Source organism: Ambystoma mexicanum, chromosome 3p, assembly GCF_040938575.1.
Source record: "Ambystoma mexicanum isolate Mex_15411 chromosome 3p, UKY_AmexF1_1, whole genome shotgun sequence".
Classification (NCBI taxonomy): domain Eukaryota; kingdom Metazoa; phylum Chordata; class Amphibia; order Caudata; family Ambystomatidae; genus Ambystoma; species Ambystoma mexicanum.
The window spans coordinates 878,054,275-878,081,569 of NC_090925.1; the positions used below are offsets into that span (position 1 = coordinate 878,054,275).

Here is a 27,295-nt window from a genome sequence, read left to right on the forward strand (position 1 = left end):
CAGATGAGTCCTTTTCTTTGTACTTATGGATTCCACCCACACCATCTACCCCCTGTAATTCCACCAACTACCAAGATCCCTGCTTTGGATGGTACGTTTAAAGACCTACATGAGGTACATGATCTAGCCAAGAAGGCTCTCCTGGCGAGCCGTTTTACACAAAAGAGATGGGCAGATAGAAGCAGACGGTCTAACCCAGGCTGGAAGACGGGACAATTAGTTTGGTTGTCCACCAGATTTCTCCCAAAATGGGTCCATACCGGGAAGTTTTCCCCACGTTTTATTGGGCCCTTCGCCATCATTCAACAGATTAACCCGGTGGCTTACAAGATAAAGCTCCCTATATCTCTCAAAAGGGTGCATCCTGTTTTCCATTTCTCCTTACTCAAAGAGCATAAGGAAGACCCCTTTCAAAGACTAGCTCGTCGGAGACTTGCTCAGGTGGAGGAGATTCCAGAGGAATACGAGGTGGCTCGGCTAATCGATTCCAGGTATCACCAGGGCAGGTTACAATACCTGGTACATTGGAAAGGCTATCCGATAGCTGAGAGGTCTTGGGAACCTAAGAGCCACCTCCATGCTCCCAGTCTGGTAAGAAGATTCCATCAGTTACACCCGAGCAAACCAGGGGGATCCCCGAGAAAGAGGGGGTATACTGTCAGGAATCAGGGGTGGAAGTTATGGAACCGCTGGCGGCACTAGCTAGCAGTTACCTCGCTCTAGTCCTCATCCAATATGGCGGAGGACTCTATAAGTACTGACTCCGCCCCCTTGTGCGGTTCGTTGTATCTGTGTTTGCTTCTCGCATGCTAACGCTCCGTTACTCTCTAGTTTTTACCTTCCATTGGGCTTTCTTAGCCGCCTTAGTTTCCAATCTATTTCCTAATCTTGTACAACCTTTGCTTCTCGCTGCATTTCCTTCTTTCGTATTCTGCCGCGCTACAACCCTACCATCTAGTCTTTGGGTTCACGGCGTGTAGTCCGCGGTTTCACCGCTTCGGTGCCTTGCTGTCTTGCTTACCTGGGTACGTGGCTCCTCCTACTTTCCTGCTCGGCTTCTCGCCGTTCCTTCCCTGCTGCCTGCAGCCTTCTCTGTGCGCGGCACTGTTTGCACTGTTTGCTACTTACATTTGCCTTCCGGTACTTCCAACTTTTGTTCGACTCCGCTCGGAAAGCGGCACTCTCTTCCTGTATCTGGTTTATTTTCTACTCTGCGGTATCTTGCCATCTATATCTTTCACTGGGTATGCATTTCGGGTTTCCTTCTTAGGCCATTTATTCTCCTTTCCTTTACTCTTTTTCGTCTATTATCCTGCTACTTACTTACGATTTCCTTGTTGCTATTGAAAGGTTCTACCTGCAAGTCTTAATCCGAGCTCTGTCTGGGAAACTGGTTGCGGACATCTGATACTTCCAGTCAGCCTTCGCTATCCACCTTCAGCGTCGGCCCACAGCGGTTTCTGCTAGGAGAGATTATTTCTTCCAACGGCCTGGGTTATCAAGGACTGTCCACCTCATCTCCTACCATCAAGATCTACAGGGTTTTTTCTGCTTTGGCTTAATCCCTGAAAGTGAGGCTGGCCCCACTGGAGGCACCCAAGACAGGTTCCCAATACTGTCACGGTGGCCTCTGGAGGGGATAGACCTTATATCCGTGAAAAGAAGGTCCGGATTTATAAGGACAAGTCATCTAGCAACAAGAAGAAGAAGCTTCCAAGGAAGAAGAATCCTCTCAAGGATCTATCCTCTGAAGAATCAGGTGAGGAGATAGGGGAGGTGGAACCGGAGTTTGACACCTACTACTTCTCCACCCCCAGGGCAAAGGTGGGCTTTATGATTTCACATCTCTCCGGGAATGCATTATTTTGGGCAACTCCCTTAGTTAATTCGGGTGATGCCCTTCTGGATGACTATGATGGTTTCGTGCGGGCGCTAAAGACCATGTTTGATCGCCCAGAACAGGTTTACAGTGCCCAAGAACGCTTCTTGGACTTCCAACAAGGATCCCAGGATATGCTTACCTATGTGACACGCTTTAAACAACTTGCCAAGGAAGCAGACTGGTCCTCTGAGGCCTGTTTCACCCAATTTCGAAGAGGTGCCTACCATATGATCCATGATCCGTATAAAGGAAGGTGACGAATGGAAAACAGCCTTTAGAACACCCTTTGGTCATTTTGAATACTTGGTTATGCCCTTCGGACTTGCCAATGCCCCAGCGGTCTTCCAACGTTTTATGGACCGGGTGTTCTCCGATATGCTGTTCCTCTTTGTCATAGTATACCTGGACGACATAGTGATATACTCCAAGGACCATCTGAAGCATGAAGAACATGTTAAAGCAGTTTTACAGCGTCTACGTGAACATAAGCTTCTGGATAAACCCGAGAAATGCCTTTTCCATGTGCCTACTGTTCACTATCACTATATTGTTTAACCCAGTGGCCTTCCAATTGAAACTACCAGAATCTTGGAAGAGGATCCACCCAGTTTTTCACACTTCTCTGTTGAAACCATACGTCCAGTCCTCCCGAACTGCTCCAAGATCTACCCCTGTGATTGTCAATGATCAGTTAGAATACAAAGTTTCCAGAATATGTGACTCCAGGTACAGACGTGGTCAGCTGCAGTATCTGGTCGAGTGGAAAGGGTACCCTCCCAGTGAACGCACCTGGGAACCAGTCTCAAACAAAAATGCCCCCAGACTGCTCCGAAGGTACCACCTTATACACCCGGGCAAACCCAGAAGAACTGGGTTTCGGAGGAGGCATGCTGTCATGAACCACCGTACGCGTCCCTTCTGGACTTCGTGGTCCCTGACCCATAGGGGACTGAACTCAGCAGTACTCCCAAAATGGCCGCTGAACGCGGAACGATGTTTGCCCGTCTCCGCGTTGTACGCTCTACATTCTACAAAGCAGACATGCCCCCGTGGCCCAGCGCGTCTCAACGTTACCGCTTGCAGTAGTCAGACGTGTGCTGTCGGAGTTCGTACAGCGATTACCTCTGATTCCTGGTTCCAGGTCCCCTAAATTTCCTCTTCTTTCATCCTTCCCTTTTTTTCCTCACCTTGCATTTCCTGGATTGCCATCACACTCGTATCTCTGAGTGCGTTCCTCGCCATTTCCTGGACTTCTTCCCGGACATCTGAACGCTTCCTGGAGTCGGATCACGAACCGCACGCTGGACCCCGAGGACCCACGCACAGGGTTATACAAAACCCGAACAGTGCGAAAGAAGACATCTTCGGAGATCACGAACAAACAATACAAACAGGTCAGAAGGGGGGAAACCTGTGACAGGAATTCCATTGGGTTCCCCATTTTGTGTCAGCTGAGTCAGAATCCCACCACTGGCGCCATATGTGAGAAGTCAGGAATGAAACTCAGACACAAGGGTGCCATGTTTTTGGTTAAAGACGTTTATTGAAAATAAAGGGGGTTGGGAAAAGACCTCTCTGACCATGATCTAAGAGGAATTTCCCTAGTTAAACCAAAACAAAGGCTCTGTCCACGTCAGGATGTTAAAAACAGTGTCGCAGGGTAGGGGCACATTGCTCCTCAGGCAAATGTTATGGAGCATAGCACACACCAAGACTATTTTCCCTAATTTGTCAGGGGCATACATCAGGGCCCCACCAGTATGGTCTAGGCACCGGAATTGTGCCTTCAGGAGTCCAAAGGTGCACTCTATGCATATGTGGCAGGGTTTGTACTCACCCACTATCCAGGTCAGTTGTCCTCTGTGTCTCTGCATGTATCCTGGCAGTGTGCTGTTGCGTAGGACCACAGAGTCTTGGGTAGATCCACGGTAGAGGGCACAGCAGTGGGTTATGATGAGGTCAGGGCCACAGGTCATCTGCACCTTCAGGGAGTGACAGTGCTTCTGGTTCCTGTATATCAACCTCCTGGGCCTGGGGCACCACCAAGGTGACATGGTTGCAGTTGATGGCTGCTATCACATTGGCCAGTTGTGCCATGATCTAAAAGCGTGCCTTCATGTCATTGACTTGGGCCTGGGTGGTGGTGTAAGGAACACATGGCACAAGTGATCACATTTCAAAGGGTGTTTATTTTAACAATGTGCACGTTGGAAAAAACACTTAATTGAACCTAAATCTAAGATGGGAGCAAGCGTCGACCATCCAATGAAAAATAAGACAGTCCTTGTGGCATCTTGTCAAAGTAAAAAGGTCTATAATAAAGAAACCTATTGCCAAATACATACAACTAAATATGGAAAGAGTGTGGGATCGGGGTTTCAATAAAGAACAAAGTTTTCTCAAATAAACAGTCAGGATGTGATTGCCAGGGGTGTCCCTCCCCCACGTTTTCAGCACGGGACAAGGTGGGTCTCCTGAGCACAGCACACACTCAAGCTTTCCCCAGCATGAGCCAACAGTTACGCTCCAGCTATCAGGTTCTCCGATGGTTAAAGTCTCTTTGTATATAAAAAAAAGTCTCTTGCCTTCGAGGGCCTGATATTCTCATCAAACAAACACAAAAGTTCTGTTGCACATATGGCTTTGGATGACAGTTTCACCTCTGGGTCCCCCTCTTCCAGGTGCAGACCTCTCACAGTCATACTCAAGTAATCAAACAGTTCCATTCTCAATTAACTTTGGGGGATGACTTTTCATCCCTGGATCTCCCTCGGCTGGGCTCAGACCCCAATTGACAAGGAGGACAGTTCACTTCTCCTGGTCTTGCAATACTTCTTGTTTCACAAATCTTACTCTCTTTTTGAACAAATCTCCAGGGTTCACCCCTGCTAGTCGGCCTCCCTCTTCCGGGTTCACTCTGGCCACCTTTTGTACAATGTTTCACTATAGGTGTCCTTTGGTAGATTCACTCCTGTCAGTACACCGTTCACAGGGACCTCAGGCCTCGCCCCTTCTCGTTAGCATCCCTCTGCCGGGTTCACTCTTTGCCAACTTTTGCAATGCACATTTCATGCATTTCACTTCACCAAACGGGATACCTTTCCCTTTCGCTTCACGATCATCTGTTGCTCAAAGACTTTCGATGGTACAAAGGATTTTGCATGACCCCTGTATGATCACTTTGACCCTTCTTCTTGCCTTTCTCCCAAGGCTTTCTGGTACCTTTAGTTCCATAATAGGGTAATCACCACAAGCTTGCACCGGTGCCGGACTCTGCTCTGCTGGTTTTCCCCTACTCTTGTAACAGTTCTTTGTTTTCAAAGTTCAAATAGCCTCTGACTACTTCTGTTTAACACAGTTCAGTTTCTTTATCAGTTCTCCCCTCGACTCATTGATTGTGATGAACAACTTTGCTTTCTTGTCTTTAGAGCGAAGGCCAGTACCATGGGGCCATGCGTCTCTCCTCAGCTTGGCTGTCAGCAGAGGAGGAGCCCGCGTACCGTTGACATCTGGCGCAACACATGTAGGCTATTGTTCCTGGCCTTACGATTCCTTCTCTTGAGGATTGACGGGTCTCTGTCAATAAGGCTAAGGACACTTCTGCCCCTGGTCTCCTCTCGACTGGCGGCATCTTTTGCCTCTTCTTGAACTGCCGGACGGAACTGGCTCTCATGTCGTGCTGTCTGCCTTGCTCTTCGTGTGCGCTCTTGCTCCATCTTTTATTCCTGTGGGGAAATTAAAGGTCTGTCAGGTGTGTGTGATTCAGGTTAATTGCCTGACTCTGCCTGACTCCTGGGTTGGGACATGTCAGGTAAACAGGTTTAACATAAATCCAGTTTTGATCACAGTTCACAAAAGTGTTAGTCCGTTGTCTTGCGTGTCGGGAAAAAGGGTTCAGGTAGGAAAAGGGGGGAGTGACATGAGGAATGATATTCTTCATCCTAGGGGTTTTGGTAAACTCAGAAAGGTGAGATAGGTAGGGTTCATGAGAAAAATTATAATGACTTGAGTTATTGTCTGAAAATAAACAGGAGGGATTGTGGGAATGGTTTATTTGGTCCGAATAGACTGGGGTTGTGACAAATCATAATCAGAGGGACAGGGAGAAGAAGGACTGAAAGTGTTCGGATAGGAAGCAGAAAAACAGGGATCTTGGGAGTTGTGGTTTTTGAGACTAACAGGGTTTGGGCTCCTAGGGGGTTTGTCAGATTTGTAGGGGTGACGTATTTTGACTAAGGTAGCTTCTTTGGAAGGTAGGGAGGTAGATGTGGAATAGCCAAGAAAAATCACAGGGACTTAATTTGCCTCTCCTTCTTCCGCGGTGTAGTACCGCGTCTCAACTGGGACATTCCCCCGAACATAACACTCGGCTCCCCTACCCAGGTGATCCTCCCTCGCTCGTCCACCCCCAGAGTTGTGGTCTGAAATCGGCAGCCCTTCTGTGGCCACCTTAATTTGGGACTCCTGATGTATACTTGGGAGAATACCATCAGGTTTCTCACAGTGGGCAGTGAGCAGTGAGATGTGTTGGTTGACATTGGTGCAGAAGGGCATCCAGCACCTGGCCCAGGACTGCGTTGAATGTTTACTGTGCCATGCCATGCATCATGATGCCCATGGAGTGCTGGAAGGTGCCCGTCCCCAGGAACTGCGGGACTGCCACCAGCTTCGCCAGTGGGGGCACAGCTGTACGGATGTAAATCCTGCCCCCAATGTCTTCATGTATTGTGGCCAGCAGATCAGTGATGGTCTCGCTGTCCAAGTGGTACTCAGTTATTAATTGGGTGTCATTGAGGGCCCAGTGTGACGGCCTGACCCTGGGGATGGGTGCTTACCTTTCTGGGGCTGCTCTCCTAGCCCTCACCCCCCCCTGTACTCCCTATGCCCTGTCCTGGTTGTCCTGCATTCAAAGTCCAGGCGCAGCATGAGCAGATGCCTGTCCCAACTTGCAGCAAATAATGGCAGCATGGTAGTGGAAACAGTGTTTGGGGTCTTGGTGGATCATATATAGCCCTCTGATGCGCAGTGTGTTCAGATGTGGCTTGATTCCTGGCACCTGGGTTAATTTACCTACAGCTGGAGGCTGGGGGTAATTATCAGCTGCATTAGCGCCTGTTTTCGGCGCTAATACCGCTGTGCATGCACGTGTGATACGGCTGTAATTGCGCTTTGTGTTGTCGGCGCTATAATAGCGCTGGTACATATTGGGTCCGGCTGTATTTGCACGGGCTCGTAATCCGGCGGAGCGGTATTGGTGCCGCTAATACTGTTACCGCCAGATTTAAGGGCTACCGCCCAACTCATGATGAGGCCCAAAGACTCATTTCTTACTTTTCATTCATTACTATGGATGGTTAATACATGTTAATACATGGATGTTGGGTACATGTTATAAAAAGTGTGAATTGATTCTTATTCGATGAGGATGCTCTCTGAGAACACAGAAGATGTGAGCTGGGTTTCAGTAATTTGAGCCTATGCATTTCTGAAGAGAGGAACCAAGTGTTTGGGTCTTGTTTAATTTACATCACATCTGGCAGTAATTGTTAGATGAAAAACGCATCCATCCCAGCAATGTCGTTTCCCCTGATGAAGACCCAGTCGGGCTAATAGCTCATAGGACCTAAAAAATAAATCAGAGCCTTTACAATGACTGCTCCAAAGTGATTCCATGTACAAACCAATATAAATAAAATGGAAATGATGCACGCAGACAATCAGTTGTGCTAAAGTGAAAGTTAGATTGTTGTTTGTAGGAAAGAAACACCATGTATGCCTTGCCAAACCAACAGAAACACTAAGCTCCAGCAACGACATTCACCTCAATCGAAACAATACTCAAAACAACAATTAGGGAGATCAGCATTCTCCTGCATAGCGGTGAAACTCTGGAACTCGCTCCCAAAGGAAATATGAACAACAGAAGATCACCTAAAATTCAGGACACTGGTAAAAACACGGCTCTTTAATGCACCCAGCTGAAGAAAACATCGGAGCAAAAATCCTGCCACCACAACGCAAGAGAGCCCTACAAGACTACCACCCAATGAAAAATCAACCCCAAACCCAATAGGAATAAGACTGAGCCAAAGGGTTAACCCATCGTAAAAACAACCCAGACAGCCCCTAACTAACCCTACCAAAAACTTTCTAACACTCTGCATACCCACCCACCACCCAACACAGAAGTAACATGACACAGACCTTCAGCACAAAACACCCAACACTCTACCAACTCTCCACAATACGCACAACACACACATGAAACACCTGCATACTATCACCTACAAAACATCACACAACACAGTGACCATTCTTTCCACAACTGAAGCTACCAACAGCACATCAAAGCTCTTTTGTGCTTTTCCCTCTCAACCATACTAACTTACCCTCACAAACCCATACCTTTTTAGATCCACCAAAGTGCCTGGAGACCATGAAAAATGGAAGCGGTGCATGGTACAAGTCACCACAACATAAGTGAATGTAGGTCGAAAGTATTTGGTTTAAACAGCAGAGAAGTGATTGCATGCGGGAGGCTGGGTGATATATGAATGAAATATAGTTTAGACATTGTTTATCATTGTAGGTGATCTATGTATGTGCTGTTCTTTGAAATTATAATCTGATCCGACAGTTAGAAAAAACATGAATTAACGTGCCCATTTCAGTTTCTTCTCGTGTGCCATTTATACTCCTTGAACATAACATTGATATATTGGTTGAGAGTTATTTTATTTTTTTAAACACTTTTTTTGTGCCCTAAATAAAGACAGACGTCTTGTGTCATTCTGTGGTGAGATCTATAGTATCACTCTTTCAGCCTCTAAGCGTGGACGGGGTATCAACCCCATGTTGCGTGACGTCAAAGGCATGCACGTTGCCCCTGAGCAATCCTCCTAGCCCTAGAAAATGAAGCGGTTGGAGTGTTAGTGTAGTGGTTTTGTGACAGGAAACTTCCTGTTGTGCAGCAGGGAGTTGTATTGGGCTGGGCACCTGGGAGAATGGGAGTGAAGGGTTTGCGGCTGAGTGGAGACCCCATGAAACAGCTACAAAGATATCCATGCTATCGGCACTTGGGCGTACCAGCATTTTACACGTTCTGCATGCTTGTAAAGACAAGGCAGCAATATCAGAACTGGTGTTGCAAAGCGGTATACAAGTGCAGCTGACATTCAGCACAATCACATTGCCCAGTAAAACTAGTATAAGTGGTACAAGTTGTAATGCCATAAGTCATAATTAATTTAATAGATCTACACGTGTGTGTGTGTGCGCGTGCGTGCGTGTCTCTAGTAGTACTGTTAGACATATTTGGTTAAATACTATGACCATTAGTGTGAGTAGTAGACTATGCATAATAATAGTGCCGCCACTAGAAGTTGTATTTGTGGTAGCACAAATGAAACCAGTAGTATTAGTGGTAGACGTAGCACTGTACCAGTTGTAGCACATGAAACAGTAGCAATCGTACCAGTAATGGGGCCAGTTTTGCAGCTGCACTGGCACCAGTACAAAACCTTATAATGGCACCAGTAGTGCTTGTACTAGTGCTATTGCAACAACTTATCACACCAAAGCTGTTATTAATACCAATAGCATTACAATCAACGTATGTAGTTGTTTCAGTAGTTATTCTGTTGGAGTAATAGTAATGTTACAAGTAGTGTTAGGATTAAAAGTAAGGAGAGAAGCGGGCTGGTTCACCTGGTTTAGAAATCTATGGTGGGTGAGGGCAGGCTAGCCAAATCTGCATCTTTAGCTGGGGGAAGACAGGGGGGCATCCAAAATTACACCAGTCTGTACTGGAGAAAGGGGCAGAGTCATTTAGTTCATGATTCCATGTGTTGAGGGCAGAAGATTATAAAGTGTCTAAGATTGATGTTGGAAAATAAAATGCATTGTACATTTTGCATATGCAGACTGCTGATCATGTTCTTCTCCGATGCCACGTTCTGTTAAAGTGCTTTCACAAAATGGAGGAAAGATGTGAAGATGTGTACAGGCACCCAGCAGATTGGCTAGTAAACTGCATGCCAATAGGAACCTCCTTCTGAAGGCAAACAAAATGGTAAACTCACTGATCTAGCCTATGAGGTACATCTGGGGAAAACAACCAGGAGGTGGCTGAGAGAACATCACTGGTGGCCAGGTATGGACCAAGAAGTGTATCACATAGTGGATGTTGTCAAATTTGCCAGGAGGCGACAGGTTACTATCCACAATGTCAGAAATACTACACATCATGGAATGGACAAAGAGGTGTGGAGAAAAGGTGGACACTGACTTCATTTGTCCAATAGAATGCATGGAATGCAATCCAAGGTATGCCATAGTACTCAACAATTATGGTGCAAAACGGATGTAGGCCAAATTTTAGAAATCAATTTCCACGGCAGCAGCCATAGACTTACGATATTTTTTCAAAAAGAAGTTCACCATCCAAAATTATAGTGGGCAATGTCCAATTCATATCCACGGAAATGGAAGACTATTCCATCAACAAGGCATACAACACATAGATGTAGCCCTGCAACACCCAACAAGAAACAACCAAACACTATGAGGAGTTGAGTCAATGCAGAGAGGCAATCCTTAATGCCATTGATGCGCAACACTGGACTCCTTACACAGTGATTGAGGCATCACCATTTTGTTCTGATGAGCGAAGGAAAGAACAGAACAAGACTTACACAGACATGGGTACTCTGTGAAACTAAACCCACCACTCAAACATTTGGAGTACAGACCTATTGCCAAAAGAGAAAGTATGTCTACAAGACCTGGAAGACCACAACAACTTGTCAGCTAATAGAAGGAGATTGGGTGAAGGTATGGCTAGTTCACAAAGTCCCCTGCATAGCTCACCCACTCAGGTAAGAAACATTAATGAAACACCCTAACCACAGGGGGAAAGAAATGCAACATTCGATGTAAAGAACTATAACCAGAGGAACAATAACAAAGAGCTTGTGAGTAGAAAAGATAATGGAGTGCACAGGAAAAAGAAGAAAAAGAGGCTGTAGGGATGGATGCCAAGACATAGAAACAGCCATGATGAAGATAAGTAATTTCTAAATGAGAGCAGTGAAGAGGCGAAGTCAGGACATGGACATTAAAGGCTGAGGTCAGAGAGGAGCGGGAACATGACAAGCAAGTAAAGAGGCTATCACCTGTGTGAGAACTAACTGCCATCACTGTAACCACTTTCATTCACGGGAAGGAAGTTCATTAAGTAGTACTATTGAAATAGTTCATGCATCACATGCAGTGGATGGGACTAAAGTGGGGAACATGAGATAAGAGCAATGTGCCTGAGAGTAGAGGAGAGAAGGAGCTTTCCATCACTAGAGTCAGGCAGCACTGCAGAGTCACATTTGTAGCAGTAAAAGGAGACAAATGCAAATGTCAATTTGTATGAAGAGCCTTTTATTTACAAAGAGCTCATTAGAAGGAGACTAGTACAACAGCATGAGTAAAACAATATTTATTAAAAATTAAACTAAAATTAGATGGAAATAGTTTTAAAAATGGAAGCTTGACACAAGGTAAAAAATTAACATGGAACACATTTTTATATCTGAGAAATACATTGTTGTTAAATATGGTGAAACTAATACACATACCTTTTCTTTAATGTGCTACAGGTACACATAGGTTGCCAACTTCACTGTATTTAAAAGCATCGGGTGCAGACTCAGTGGAAGCACTTGCAAATCAATTGACAAACAGCTCTTCACTAGTCACAGGAGAGTGATGAAAAGATAAAATAAAAACCTGAAACGTATATTCTAGAAGAAATAATTCCAGTGGGAATTAAGAACGGTGCAGAATTTTGCCTCAATTTTTCCCCCCATCATGCAAAGAAAGGGTAGAAGGCCTTAAAAAGAGAAATTGGTTACTTTTATCTCCTAAGGGGTGCTTGCTGCTGGTCACCAACTGGATAACTTGCCGCTGTGGGTTTGAGGCGAATGAGTGGGCAGAGGAATTCAGAAAACATCACCTTTACAAGTTCTAGTATTGATGGGCTCAGAAGAAGCCTTGATACCAGTTGGCAGGAATACAAGGCTGTTCTTCAGGTCTTTTGATGGAAAACCTACTTATGTACAACAACAGTGCCCAGTCATGGGCGTCTGCCATATTAATCAGTAGCCGCTTCTAAGGGAACCATCAGTTTGTAAGGTGGGCAACCAGCCAAACCCGAGGACAGCAAAAGGGATACCTTAGATTATCTAGCTTGGGTTCCTATCTGGAAAATGGCTCCTCAGCAAGTTCAGAGGGCTGTGGGATAGCTTTCCCCCATTTGGGTATAGGAGTGTCCCCAGCAGACTCAATTAGACCCGGAGTTATCCTGATTCCCTTTCCCTCAGAGATCAATATGGTATTGCCCAACAAGGGAACTTGTGCAAGTCATGGTTTTTGAAAAGGTTGAAGGGCACTTAAAGGAATAGTGCGCTCAAAAATATCATTGTCTCGAGCGTTTGGTCATGTGTTTTTAAGCACACAGTGATCGATCGAACAAACATTTCCTATGCACCTTACCGTAGTTTTCCTCACTTTTACACATGCAAAATCAGGCAGCAGGGCGTGGCCATCTTGTGCTAATCTTATCCGTTGCTGCATCGCCCTGAGGTGAACTGCCCTGGCGGCACTAAATCATACCACCCCCTGCTGAAGCTGACATCACTAGGCGCGTACGACCCATTTCACAACACCAATGCACGTCTCGCATCAACGTTCTCTGTGCTCCACCGAATGACGTGTCTCCATGGAAATGGCAGGACGCCTCTTTCCTCAATAAGTATAAACAGACTGCTTCTCATCAGACAACATCAGAGTTGCTTTTTCAATCATTTCACTATCTTTTATTGTGAATCATGTGGCTCGTTTCTGCTCTGTTCTGCTCTCTTCGTTGTTCGTAGCCCGTGCGAACAGCTACTAGTACTATCATTACGATCTATTTTAATTTTGTCGCATAATGGCAACAATACAGCCCTACCAGTACGAGCCGGAGTATTCCGAGGCAGAATTCATTGAAAGAGGAAGATGCGGAAATGATGGGGCTTCGGACGACAGTTGGGAGGACGAATCACCAAATCAAGAGCCTGAGCCTAGTCGCATGGAAGATGTTTCCACCTGGCGTACCTGCAATTGGTGCAAGGTCATGCCAACCGAGGAGGAGAGCTGATGCTGCAGAGAAAACTCTGGATGCTCGGCCTACATATTGGAAGAAGGCACACCAACGCTATGCGTTGCCGAGCTGCATGACTTCAAGGCAGCCTGCCTCACAAGGTCCGTGTTGAGGATTATGATGGTGCTTATGCATGAACTTAACGCAACAATTTGCTCTCGCAATCCGAGTAACGAGTAAGTGTACTCTAGATTTGATGTCACTTTGACCACTGAGGCCACTTACATTTCTTGTTTGTCTCCTGTCGTAACTTTGATCTATCACCGCCAATTAATGTAGTTTTGCAATTCTATACATCACTTGCGATTTGGAGAAATCATACTGGTCATCTCATGTGTCTTTCACGTACAACCAAGAAACAATATTTCTCTGTGCCCCAAACGTTACAGAATGCATAGCTATTCACTTTTGTAATGTGTCTACACTTTAAAGCCCAAGTCGATTGATCCATGAAGTAACATTTGTACTGGCAACTATGCCATAGGCTACAAGATCAAGATTGCATTTTAAACTAAGGTTTGATACACTTATCATGTTCATTTAAATACAGTTTGTATGTTTCTCTTCCACGGGTGGTACAGGCTGGTGGCCTATCATGCGTTTACATGGTGGCTTCATGGGAGGCTTGGATACCACGTTCAACAAGTAATACCCGCCTGTGTCGTTGGTGCCATTTAAGCCACATTCCCCAGTGACTGCGCTCAGTACAGGGGATTTTCCCACACTGTGCTGCAACCCGAAGTATATAATGTGTAGTACATTTGTGCCATCAACATCAGCAACAAAATAAAATACAACAGAACTTTTATGAATGGTTGTTTCAATTTTTCAGTGAATCAAGGTATCTTCCGCACAGGGGGCCATTGTTCACATGGCCTCCCCAGGCCCAGTGTCTCCAGGCAGGCTCCCCTGAAGCAGACCGTGCCCCTGCAATCCACATAAGTGTGCCTCTACCTTCAGCAGTGTTCCGGGCCTTGTCTGCATGCCTCATGCCCATCCATCCCCCCTCCATTATCAACAGCAGTTCGCCCCTTGTGGATGTGCGCTGCCAAGGGGTCTGGCAGGGATGGGAATGGCCAAGGTGTCAAACACCATGTACACTTCAAAGGTATCTTAGGCGCAAGAGCCATTGTACACATGGCTTAGCCAGACACAGTGTCAGTCACCATGGAGCAACTATTCTTTGAGGCGTGGCGTAGTCCAGTCAATAAGCAGACTCGAGATGCTTACGCCCAGTGGCCAGAAAATGAATTGAATATGACCGGCGAAGCAAGCAAAGTGTTTTTGGACCATTTCTACAATGTGAGAACTCGACAAGATGAAGAAGAAACTGAGAATAAGGAAGATGCTTTTGAATTACTCAGTGACCACTTCACACAATCTACACCCATAAAAAAAGGGCCACCCAATAAACAATCGACATTGATGGTTTCTCCAATTCGTGTGCAAATAAAACAAGCTGAAATAACAGACGCTGAAGCCTCAACGCAATTGACAGAGGAACTTGCCAAAGATCTCGACTTCAGTGTGTCCTGTTCTGTCGATATGTCCACCACAGTTGAGTCACAAACCACATTCATGCAGGACGATAGTCTAATAAAGGAGCACAAATACATTGTATTCGACAGCTGCCTGGTAGAAATTATACTGATGCTGAAATGTGTCCATCCAGTGAGGGGGGAAGTATGCGGGCAGCCATTGCTGAACGTGACTTGTGTATCACAAGGCACTAACCTGAAAATCCAAGCCACCTATGCCCAGCTCCATGCTACATTTTCATGGTCCGCTCAACCGATGCTGGGCAAAGTGCCAGCTGGAAATGTACTGTGTGCAGCAGCTTTACTTTTCAGTGGCTCTACTTTTAGTAATTTTCCAGTTTCTGTCAATTTGTGGGACTTCAGTTCCTTTCTAAAACACAGTACTACAAATATCAACGAGAATATTTATTCCCTGCTATTGGTGAAGCCTGGAAAATTGAACAAATGTCAATTGTAAGGACGTTCTCTGACAAACCGTTCAGGCTAGCTGGCGATGGACAGTGTGACAGCCCCGGATTTTCAGCAAAGTACTGTACATACCACTTTCAGCACATGGAAACTAAAACCATTGTGAGTTTGGTGGTAGTGCAGGTGTCCGAATGTAAATCCTCAGTGGCCATGGCGTAACATGGTTTTATAAAATCCCTGGAAGATCTCCAATCAAGGGGAATGCAAATAGACCTCATAGCCACCGACAGACATGTTTCAATAGCCAAGGCCATGCGAGAGCAGTTTCCAAACATTCGCCATCAATTTGATGTATGGCATATTTTCCAGTGGTCCCAGTCTTTGATCAACCATCTTTGGTGGAGCTCCAAAACTTGTGGTGGGTCTGTGGAAATTCTTCTTGAAAAATGGCGCTCCTTAATGCACCACTGTTCCAACGTTCACTCTTGGACAGAAAACCTACATTTTCACCAATGTGCACATGGACCTTCATGAGCCGGAATGCAAGAAGAAGTGCTTGGTTCCATCTTCACCTCCACACAAAGCTCTTGAGAAGATTGTGTTTGATAAAACTCTATCAAGGGATCTGAAGGGACCCACAGAATTCTGTCACACAGGAGATTTGGAGGGGTTCAACAATATGGGCCTAAAATACAGGCTCAAGAGATTTCATAACCAGCATAGACAGGATGCAATATCGAACATTAATAGCGGTATTAGCGCATAACGAGAACGTAGGGAGAGAACAATCGAGGACTGCAGGAAACTTTGGGATGCTTCGTTAGACAATGGCCTTTGCAAAAAGAAGCCAAAAACGGGTGGTCAAGCCAATATACCAGGAAATGGAATTCGATTTTGGGAAAGATTTCACTTTGACTGTGTTGGACATGCATACTCATGGAATCGCTCATGATTTTGTTCCTAGGACACATACATTGCCACAAAACATTGCAAACGTGCCCTGTCCACCGAAAGCAGACCTCGTGGAACAGTTCACTTCCCAGTTTAAATGATTAGAAGCTATTTATTTGTTCAACAATGTTTATATAAATTGTCCAACAAAGCGTCTAAATTGTCTTTTCAAATGTATCCTCTTTGTCAATTGTCCAAATAAAGCATCCAAATTGTCTTTTGAAATGTATCCTCTTTGTCCATTTTTTTTTGCAAGAAGTGCCTTTTGGTGGAGGCTGTGCTTTCACACTTCCCGCTTTCGTTGAGCTCTTGTGGGTCCTTCACTGTGACAGGGGATCGTGAGATGGATATCAACATAAAAGTAACTGCGGGGTCTGCAGTTTCCTTACCAAGCATGTGTCCAAATAGCTGAATAAATACGTGTCCCACAAAGGAATGAGACCTAGGCTAGATAAGAAACTTGGCACCCAAGAACTACTGACTGTAAGCAAAACAACGCATGAAAGGGGGCTGTTGGTCTGAAATAGGTGCATTCTGACCTATATTTTTATGGGGGCATGTGTTAGGTGTCGTTGCTATCGGATGCCTTATCAGAGGGGCCGATCTTTGATTTGAGGCCTTTGGAGTCTTACGATTTCAAAACGCAGTAGGGATAGGTGTCAGTATTACCAAAATATATGATCACTCCTGATTAGGTATATGGGAGGTGAATTTGAGGTGGTGCGGGGGTAGGGTCTGGTGAACAGATGCGTTCAAAGGGAACAGGTGTCATGGGTTTAGGGGACCGCGGCCTGGCAGGAGGGGGTTGGAGATGGCATGAGTCAGTGAGCAGAGAGGATTTTGCACTAAGGTTGGAGCAGGGCCTGCTCTGACATTCTCGTACGAGCACATTTTGTCAGAGCTCGAGACTCGCTACTTGCAAAAATGAATCGCTGCATTGCCGTGAGAACAGGAGACGGGCTGAGCTGGCAGGTGCTGGGGGCTGGCTGTGCGAGGCGCTGGGAGAGTGAGCAGTTCACCAGAGGGCCAGAGGGACTCTAAAAATAAGGCATTTGGAAGAAAACTAACTGTAACTGTTTTCATTAAAAAAAAGTAAATCATTAGGAATTTAGCGTGGCATTGGTGGATGGCAGCAAACGATTTGTTTGTTTTTCGAAAATATTTCGAATGCCACGTTGGTCTGCAGGGCTATTTGCTCCCATGGCAGTGAAGGTCACCTCGTTTGAATTTTGCTTGTGAGCGGTGCACACACACACGCATCCTACACAGTATAAAGGTTTTATTGTTTTTGGTCCTTGGAAGAAAGGGAGGATTCGGAATGGAATGAATGAAGGGAAGGTGTGTAATACCGTCAAATATGATACGGTTCACCATTCCAAAACTGGACAAAGGAACATGTAATTTCATTTTATGAAAATGTGTTGATCTGAACGGACACTGCGTTACGAGAGAATGGAAACGCCGAATATTATGTACGTTTTACTGTAGACGAGTTTATAGACGAACGAGTCAAGGTTTCATTTTGTGACCGGTATTGGTGGCTTACATTGTAATGGGTTGTTGTTTGTGGCATATTGCAACGACACGCAAAAACAACTTGTGTATACTTGTCTTTGTCCCGGGCACATGGGCAGTTCAGCACCGAAATGCATGTAGTCCACGTCTGGGTTCCCCCAGGTTCATCCAACGTCAAATTCTACTCTAATATTCAGTTAAAATGCTGTCTATGTGTTCTTCGAATTCTTCCGTCAGCTTCCGCATCCCATTGCGAGCTAAACATACTCCATAGCACTAACCACTCAAGCACATCGTAGATTCCAACTTTCCACAATGTTTTCTCTGTGTTTCCAATGTTTCACATTTGTGTTCATCATTAGTTTTCACACGGTGCAGAATTAATGGGTAAATTGATCAATTAGTGTAAAGAACGGCTACTGAGACACATTTCTGTTATGTTTTCTACACAGCTACATCCTGCCATTCTGTGAATGTCATTGTTTCCAGATACCAATTGATGGCTTCTTCAGCAGGCAGTTGCAGATACACATAAACGGCTGTATTTCATTTGCACTGTTTTGAGACGATCGCCCCGGGCCGATATGCCCTTTCGCGGTACCAGCGTTAAGAAGCAACCTGACATCGTTTACGGTGGTCTAGCAACAAGCTGATGCGGAAGCCTTGCGATTCTTGGTGCGTCCAATGCGCTTCTTATACCCAAAGGAACACTGTGTGACTCACGATAAACATTTGTGGATCGAGAACAAAGAAAGAAATTACCAATGTGGTTGAATATGGAAATCGGCGGATGTTCTCGGAGCGTTTATTGTGAGATAAAAGCAAATTATAAATTGCACAGTATTGTGGTTTCCTTTAAAAATAATGTTTTGTGTTCAAAATTGGGACAGGCTGTGCTGTGAGAGGATGTGTGTTGATATTCCGGGTTCTGCGTCAACTGACGTCAAGACATAGGTGATGACTGGGCGCATTTGGCTACGCTGCCCAGTAACGTCATGGACATAGGCGGAGAATGTCGCTAGGAATGGTGTTGTCAGCTTCAGGGCGGGGGATATGATTTAGTGCCGCCACGGCAGCTCACCTTAGGGCGATGCGGCAACAGATAAGATTAGCACAAGATGCACGTGCCCTACTGCCTGATTTCGCATATGTAAAAGGGAGGAAAACTACGGTAAGGTGCATAGGAAATGTTTGTATGATCGATCACTGTGTGCTTAAAAACACATGCCCGAACGCTCGGGACAATAATATTTTTGAGCGCACTATTCCTTTAAGGCTGCCATTCAACACTTGCAATGTTACCAATACACTTGCAGCATTTCTAAATTCTGTATGAAACTTCTCCTTTCAGAAAAAAAAGCGACATAAATGGTGTGTTCACAGATAAACCCATACCAGAAAGACGCGATGATAGCGAATAAAAACAGAACATGCAAAGATTTATGAGAAATGGGACAGGTCACGTGCCAAAATGGTCTACATGTAAGCAACATATGTTCAGAGATCCTCATATGATGATTTGGAAAGTATAAATGAGGTAGCTGCTACGGTAAAGGCCATTAAGTGCTTTCTGGCTGGCAGCCTTAATCTGTTCAAGCGCAATACGAGCTATGACGAAGGACGGTCTTTGTTGATTCTCACATATGAAAGAGTTGATTTTGAAGCGTATCAGAGGGACTTCCTGTCAATTAATTATGCCCCCATGGACACAGTAACTCAAGCTAAAAAAGCAGCCTGGGATTTCTTGAATGATGGTTCAGCCAGAATTACACCCACCTGTCATTGATGTTGGTCCAATTGATACATTCAGAAAAACCACAGTAGTTAATGGACCAACAACTTGCTTTTTTGGAAGTATATGGGACATTATCGATTGTTTAGGAAGGTAGCCTCAATGCAAAACACAAAGGGCCTCAATACGACCCTGCCGGTGCGGAAAGAACGGTGGTGGTAAAACGGCCACGACCGTTCTTTCCGGACCAGCTGATTAAGAGTCCTGCAGGCGGGAGGTGTCACTCCCGCCAGGTCTGACCTGGCGGGTGGAACACCACCCGCCTGCAGGCGGACATGGAAACACCGGCTCTGTCATAGACGGAACCGGTGTTTCCATGGTCCCCATCCCCATGAAGTCCTATGGGGCTCTGTGGGAATGGGGACTTACACAATTCCACCTCCGAAATTCCCGGGTCACCGGGGTCGTAATTCCCCAGTAATTCCGGGAATCACGGAGGCGGAATGGTAATACGAGTCTGGCAGTAACCTGCCGGTTTTTCCGTCTCAGTTACCGCCGGACTCGTAATGAGGCCCTTTCTTTTAGAAAAATGTGTATGGACAACTCCTCGATAAAAGCTAACTCACACTCTAGTCATTGTCACAACTGTGCCAAAGAGGACATTCAATGTCACTAGGCTGTATTCTGGGCATTTACAGGGGTAAATTGTGTATTAGGCTGCAAATCAATCCGACACAATAAATATGAACAGACTTCCTCAGAGCAGACAGGTAGCTATCTAGTCTCTCTCGGAGGCTGATTGGACAACCGTTGTTATAACAATAGAAATTCCTAACCTTCATACAACATTGCCACATTCAACTGTAGCGACTGCTGCTTTTTCCTTCTTCAAGGGTTAATTGCCTAGCACTCACATTATAGATAGTTGCTTCTAGCACCCCTGTAAAGAGTGTTGTATTATCATTAAAGTGAGGGGGGTGGTTGCTTTTCTTTCAGGTTCTTCCAGTACAGTTCTTGATCTCAGCATACTCATTGATGATCTTAACATGGAGTCTACGAAAGCCTGTTGCAGCATGAAGATGGATTCCTTCTTCATCGTACAGTAGACTTTAATTTAAATGTGTCACAACTTATTTGGGTGCGCAGATAAATAAGTTAGATGTATTTGCAGGGGTTTCGGATTGGCCCGCAGAGAGACCAGGAGACATGAGCAGACAGTTTCCTGCAAAATAATGCATTTGAGGGATATGAGAATTTACAAATTGTCTGTTGGGAGGTCCTGATGTACTTCTTTATCATTATATTTCGGCAAATGATTAGAGGAGGTACACTGACGCTTGTACATCGATTTTGTCATACTCTTGTCAGAGCTCCATGCGGAATCTCAGTGATGTACCAGACATTTTCATCTTGTAGTCTTCATCAAACCTCTCATTCTGAGCTACTGTGAAATGGTTTTTCCAGTCTCCAATGGTCCCTGAAAAAGGTGAAGAAAAGAGGAGATGCATATCATTGACACTTTGTTACAAACAGCAAGGGTACTATGTACACCCTTCCTGAAACTAAACAAGGAATAGAGGTATCTTATCCAAAATAACACTGTCCTTTTCCCATCCCTTTTCAACAGAAGGACACATACAGATTACCCAAGCGTGCCTGCATGGAAGATCTTTACCATGGCAACCTGCAATCCCTCATAATTAGTCGCATCACACACGCCACATAAACCCACATAAACGCACCTTTCCTGAAGAAAGGAGAGATTGAGTGGTCCAAAATAAATGAAGGAATTGAGGAATAATTGGTCATTGGGTTGTCTTTCATCTCCTGGAAGGACGTATGATGGACAATTTTCTCCAGGACATCATCCCCGAGGTCCTTCTTCAGAAACTGCAAAACCTTGCGTATTTCACGACTTGGGTCCTAAATAGCAAAGAGTTATAGAAGATGAGACAAAAGGTGGAGTCAATGAAAAATAAGCACCAGAGGGCGGTATCTCATAATGTTGCTTTCCCAGGACAATAACAGGCTATAGATGTAGGAACCTCAAGCCTTGCATCACTAACAGTGCAGTATGGAGGCTCGACTGTGTTGTTAAGCCCATCAAATAGACCAGAATGTGTTCTGTGTTTGTTGCCATATGGTAGGGATACTGCTGAGAGAATAGCCCCTGCATCATCGTAGAACATAATGTCCTCACTGAAATGAAGACATCAGGTCCAGTTTAGTTGCAACCTTCTCATTTATTAGTAGTGGGTGTCTTAGCTGCCGACTGCAGTCATGTCTTCTCCCTTCCAGGCCTTCACTTCAACTGCCCTCTGACAATCCAGAACTCCCTCCGCAGTGTTCTCCTGTTCAAGAACTAACATTCCACATGAAGCCGGAATCATAATTTTAAATAACATTATGAGCAGATTATGACTTGTATATATAGCACACCTTCTTTCCTTTGAAATGAATGAACAAACAGTCAGGAGTAAAGGGATGGAAAGGGTGATGGTGAGTGAAAACCACAAATGGGGAACCATATTATAAGGCACATATATACCACCTTCATGTGCAGAGGGTTCCTCCAAAATACTTCATCTTGAATTGAGTCCTGAGAGGTTCTGCTAAATACTTACTTACTTTTCTACCTACATCTCACGAGCCCTTCTCTTATTCCAAACATCAGCTACCTCCAGGCTCACAGAACAACCATAATCTCTCTCAACCATGTTTGGTCTGGAGAATTTGGAATCACATGTTTTGCTCATCCTGGGGAGTCTTATTTTCACCTGATCTCCAACAGCCATATCACTATTCCTACATGCATGCCTGACATATCTGGCTTTGGAATCCTCACCACACTCTACAATCCAGTCTTCAAATTGTTGTCAGTGACAACAATGTTCGAGTGAATTTAATTTTATACCTAAAGGTCACCTCTTTGATAATACCGACTTCAGGCTATTTGGATAGGAGATCAATCGCTGCCACTACATAACAATCTTTGGCCACATATACGTTTAAAGGCCCTAGCAAATCTATTGCCACCGCATTCCACAGCACTTTAGGTACTTGTGGGACAACCATGGGTTGAACTCTACTCTCCAAAATCTTGTCACTATTCTGACACTCCTCACATTCCTTGACACACATCTCAATAAAAATCATTCATGCATGAACACCACAGATCCATGTGAATTATGGACTTTCTGCTGAAAATACCCATGTGGCCCTTGTGACCTAAATCAAAAACCATCTCTCTCATTCCTCTCAGGACAAGTAACCTCTGACCTCTGCATACAAATTCTCCCTCCATGTTTAATTTATCCTTCATCCTTCTGTATTCCATGATGGTGCCACTGACCACTTGATCACTTGTTCTCCATTTGTCCTTAGCCATACGTTTCATTTCCTGAAACTCTTCATCCTCCATACACACAGACACACACTCACTCTCCCGAAGACTACCTTCTACAGTGAAGCCTCATTACAAGGTTGCCGGTCCGGTAACAACAGTACCGGTAAGCTTGCCGGTACTGTTGTTACCAAACTGGCAAACTCAAGTTCTGCTTGCGGGTGCCTTTCCTCCCACCAGTTCTGATCTGGCATACGTACCGGCACCCGCGAGCAGACCCCGCCGGATGCGCCGGCACCAACCTCGCCGGATGCACCAGCAGTGGTGCCTCCGGCCTACCCATTCCCATTCCCATGGAACTCATAATGATATCACTCTCCACACGTGTCTGAATCTTCCTTATCTCTTACCGGATCCCTTGAAAGAGCATCAGCCACAATATTCATCTTGCCATGAACGTGCTCTACAATAAAATCTAACCCTTTAGGTTTGGTGATCCACTGTGATATCCTCCTAGAAACACCATCTAGACCATTTTGGTTAAATATAGAAACCAGTGGTTTATAATCAGTGCAAATTATCAATGCTCTTCCATATAAGTATTCTCAGAACTTCACTATGGCCAACACAACGGCCAGCGCCTCTTGTTCTATAACAGAATATTGACTTTCAACCTTCGTAAGCATGCAGGATGCAAACACAATGGTATGCTCACCTCCAAAGTCCTCTTGGGTGAGAACAGCACCCAAACCAAATTCCGAAGCATCACTGTAAACCACCATCCTCAAACCTTCTCTGAATACCTGCAACACAGTAGCATCTGTGATATCTTGTTTGACTGACATGAATTCTTCCTCATAATCTCTAGACCACTCAAACCGTACTCCTTTTCTAGTCAACCTTCTCAAAGCTACTGTTTTGATCGCCAAACCGCTTACATATTTCATGTTATATTCACGGACACTTATAAATGACGATACCTCAATTTTGTTTTTAGGTGGCCTTCACATTGCTTAGTTTCGGTCGCACACCGTCACCCGATACGTTATAGCCCAGCTAATCTACTGTAGATTTCCTGAATTTACATTTCTCTAGAGTCATTGTCAGGCCAGCATCATCCAATCTCCGCAACACCAGCTTCAACCTGGCATCATGTTCCTTCCTGTCACATCGCCATACTAGATGTCGTCTTGATAAAACGTTACCCCTTTCGCACCACCATAAATGTTATGCATCACATTTTGGAAAACACTGGCTGCAGCATTCAAACCAAATGGCATTCTGACACACCTGAACATCCTCAAATGTGTAATGAATGTGAGAATGTCAATAAGAGTAAGGATGCATGCAAATTGATGGTATGCTGACCTCAAATCTAATAATGAATATAGCTTTGAACCTGCCAAATCTGTTAACATTTCATCAATTTTAGGGAGCGGAAATCTCTGTGACCACATTTATATTCACCTCCCTTAGATCAATACATATCTTGATGGCCCCATTGCTCTTTCTGACCACCACAATAGGGCTGACCCACTCAGAGGCATTTGTAGGATAAAATCACCCCTTCTTTCACCATCCGCTCTAATTCCTTCTTAACCTCTCTGTCCTGTAAGACATGGCCCTGATTTCAGTTTTGCTGTAGTGGGAACAGCTCCTTTCTTACATTTAATCCTATGAATTCAACCTTTTAGACAACCTACACCTTTTTCAAAAACACCTGGCGCCCACTTCGCCACCTCATGATTTTGTAGTACATCGACTTCTCAGACCATATTTCTTTCCCTCATGTACACTTGTACAGGTACACTTGTTACTGAGCATTGGGTCTGATTTAATGCCCAACTATGCCTGGCAGCTCCAAAACTCACAGATGACTGTACCCTTCCCTTTGAACATCAAAGTGGCTTGTTATTCCCCTACGATTACAATGGAATTCTCATCATACACATGTGTTTGACTCTGGCCTAGAACACAGGACCTCATTACGAGTATGGTGATGAGTGGTCAAATTGGAGGTAACTCTTTAACCTCCAATTTTACCACTATGCCAAATTATGAGTCACCCAAAATTGGCATTAATTCCACAAGCAGACATTCCTACGGCAGACTTTACTCCAGAGGTAATTCCTCCAATAATTGGAGGAATTATCCGCGTGGCCAAGCCTGTCAGTGGAATCCCCTCAATTAAAATAACACCCCTTTCCCACCGAATTACAAGTTGGGAAACCCTGGAGTTTCCTCCAAAAATCAGAGGAATTACAGCCAAAAACACAGAGGATTTACCTCTCCCAAAATGGTGGAGGTAAATGCAGACAGGTCATTGAAATGAAGGTGCAGGTGCACCAGATCACCTCAGGAGAAGTATATAAGTGCCACACCCTCGCCGAACACACATCCAGCCAACATGCAGCCACAAGCAAACATTAATTATGGAAACCACAACCCCCTACCATACTGCTACATCAGCATGTAAGACCCCAGCAGGGAAGGAGACAGGCACCACAAAGACACAGGAGATTAATGGCATGGAGGTCACCCATACACATGTCCGCCCACACCCACGGACACCAAAGGTCTGCCAATCAATGACCCTATAGCATTCGGACCACCCCACTATCACCGACCTGGGGTACTTAATATTCAGCAAATTTTAATTACTACAAGTCATATGATGCAAAGACAGAAGTGCACAGAATAGACCGAGTACACTGACTGACCCACCCTGGAACACAGACAGTACTCATGTGATGACAGGTATCCTGCCATGCAAGACAGCACAACGTGTTCAGGACACCTGCCTCAACCATACAAAAAATGCACTGCAACACAATAACTGAAAAGTGTTTTGCAGATGACATGACACTGACAAATCCTCGATCAATGATGAATCCTGCAATGTGACTCACTGCAATTGCACCATGTTTGAAGAGTCACATTAACCTCACACAGTCCATTTATGTCTTGCATGGGAAGCTGGCTATCCACAGCTGCTGTAGGCTTGAAGAGGCACTTTGCCCACGTCCTCCTGTCTCCTGCCCACAACTGATCTCCTGCTTCAGCCCTCTGCCACTGCTGCCCCTCCTACCCTGGGCCTCTTCCATTGCAGGCCCTCCCGTCCAGCTGGAGGCGTGGAGGCTGCAGGTGGCCATCGGATTACCTGGCCACTGGGTTCTCCGCTCCATCATTACCACTGAGCATGCCAAATTGAAGTCACAGTGCCCGTGTCCGCACAGGCCCCTGCTGATCTCTACCAACTGCCTTTCACAAAGGGCCTCTTAAGATAGCCTGTTCTCTCCATTGGCTGGCTCCGTTCTTCCTCTCCAGGACCTCTCACTACTGCCCCACTGTTCCGGCGGCTGCACTGCTGGCCCACAGTCTTTGCAGCTCTACTGGCTGGTACAGATCCTCCTTTCCAGGACCTCCTTCAATGCTGACCTGCTGTTCCTTACGGCGGCACTGCAGCTGTGCATGCTCCAGCACCTGCATCACACAATTGTCTGTCTGCCTTGAAACAGACCTCTTCCACCAACCGGCCCTCTGCACCTGTTTTTGACCATGCAGTCTTCTACCTCCTGGTCACTGGCTGTCTTCCTCATTACCTGAGCCTTTCTTGCCTTTGACGTCTTCCTGTCCACCACTGCCTGACTTCGCTTCTTCCTCTCCACCTGAATAACCCTCATCCACCAGCAACAGGACGCTATCCTGCTGAGACTGCCTGCCCTCCCCTGCCTCATCCACCAGCAACAGGACGCTATCCTGCTGAGACTGCCTGCCCTGTCCTGCTCTTAGACTGCTTATCTTCTCCTGGCCCCCTCCCTCCTGTCTATGGGCTTCATCCCCACCTGGGCCCTCTCCTGGTTTACCCTCTTCTGACTCACCACTACTGGGCCATTCAATAACTTAACCTGCCTTCACCTGCCCTACCCTCCAGTTTCCCGCCTCCTGGACGTCTGCTGCAGCTTCTTCCTCACTGCAGAAGCCCTATTCCACCAGCATCTTGACGCTCTGTTGCTGAGGCTGCCTTCACCTCATCTCTTACCTGACCTTCCAGTGTTACCTCCAAACGTTTGTTACGGAGACCACCAGCTTCTTCCTCACAGCAGGAGCCCTCCTCCACCAGCCACTGGCCTTTCTGCTGCTGTGGCTGCCTGCCCTGTCTCGCCCTTGGACTGTCTACATTTGCTAGTCCCTCTCCTAACCCCCCAGAATTATATACCCCTTCCTCAGTGAAGTACCTCCTGACCCTGTGTCCTCTCCCTCCCCTTGTCCTTGCCTCCTAGAACTTTCACACCCTCACTATCTTCTCAAAAATCATCAGTCTCTCCTAACCCTCTGTTATAAGTGCTGCTAGACTCTCCTCTCCTCAAGCTCCTTCCTCTCTCCTCCCCCTTCTCCTTTCTCTTCCTCTCATCCTCATGTCTACCCCAATGACCTACCCCTTTCCCTGTTCGACCTTTCCCCCTCCAACTGGCCCCCTTCGTCCTAACCTCATCTACCCCCCTACTGTCAAACCCTCCAGTCTCATTAACATTGCCCTCTGGAATGCCAGATCCCTCTGTAATAAGACTGCTGCGGCTCTAGATATGTTCTTCCGACTTAACCTCCACTTCTTTTGCATAACTGAAACATGGGTTCCCCTTACCAACTCTACTGTCCCAGCTTCTCTCACCACCACCTCCTCCTCCTTCTCTATGGTTGCATGATGTATGCGTTTCACGCCCTTCTGGCCGTT

At 45.7% G+C, this 27,295-nt stretch overlaps 1 protein-coding gene across 2 annotated transcripts in view; it reads right to left on the bottom strand.

Annotated features, from left to right (window-relative positions):
* Positions 1-11,290: 11,290 nt before the first annotated feature.
* Positions 11,291-27,295, bottom strand: part of LOC138581054 (sulfotransferase 1C2-like) — a 371,697-nt gene continuing 355,692 nt past the window's right edge. For both annotated transcript variants that reach the window (XM_069652095.1, XM_069652094.1), the window contains 2 exons: positions 20,960-21,140; positions 11,291-20,694 (listed from right to left, as the gene is read on the bottom strand). In XM_069652095.1, the coding sequence (XP_069508196.1) occupies positions 20,582-20,694; positions 20,960-21,140 (294 nt within the window). In that variant the 3' untranslated portion in view covers positions 11,291-20,581. The remainder of the gene's footprint in view (positions 20,695-20,959; positions 21,141-27,295) is intronic.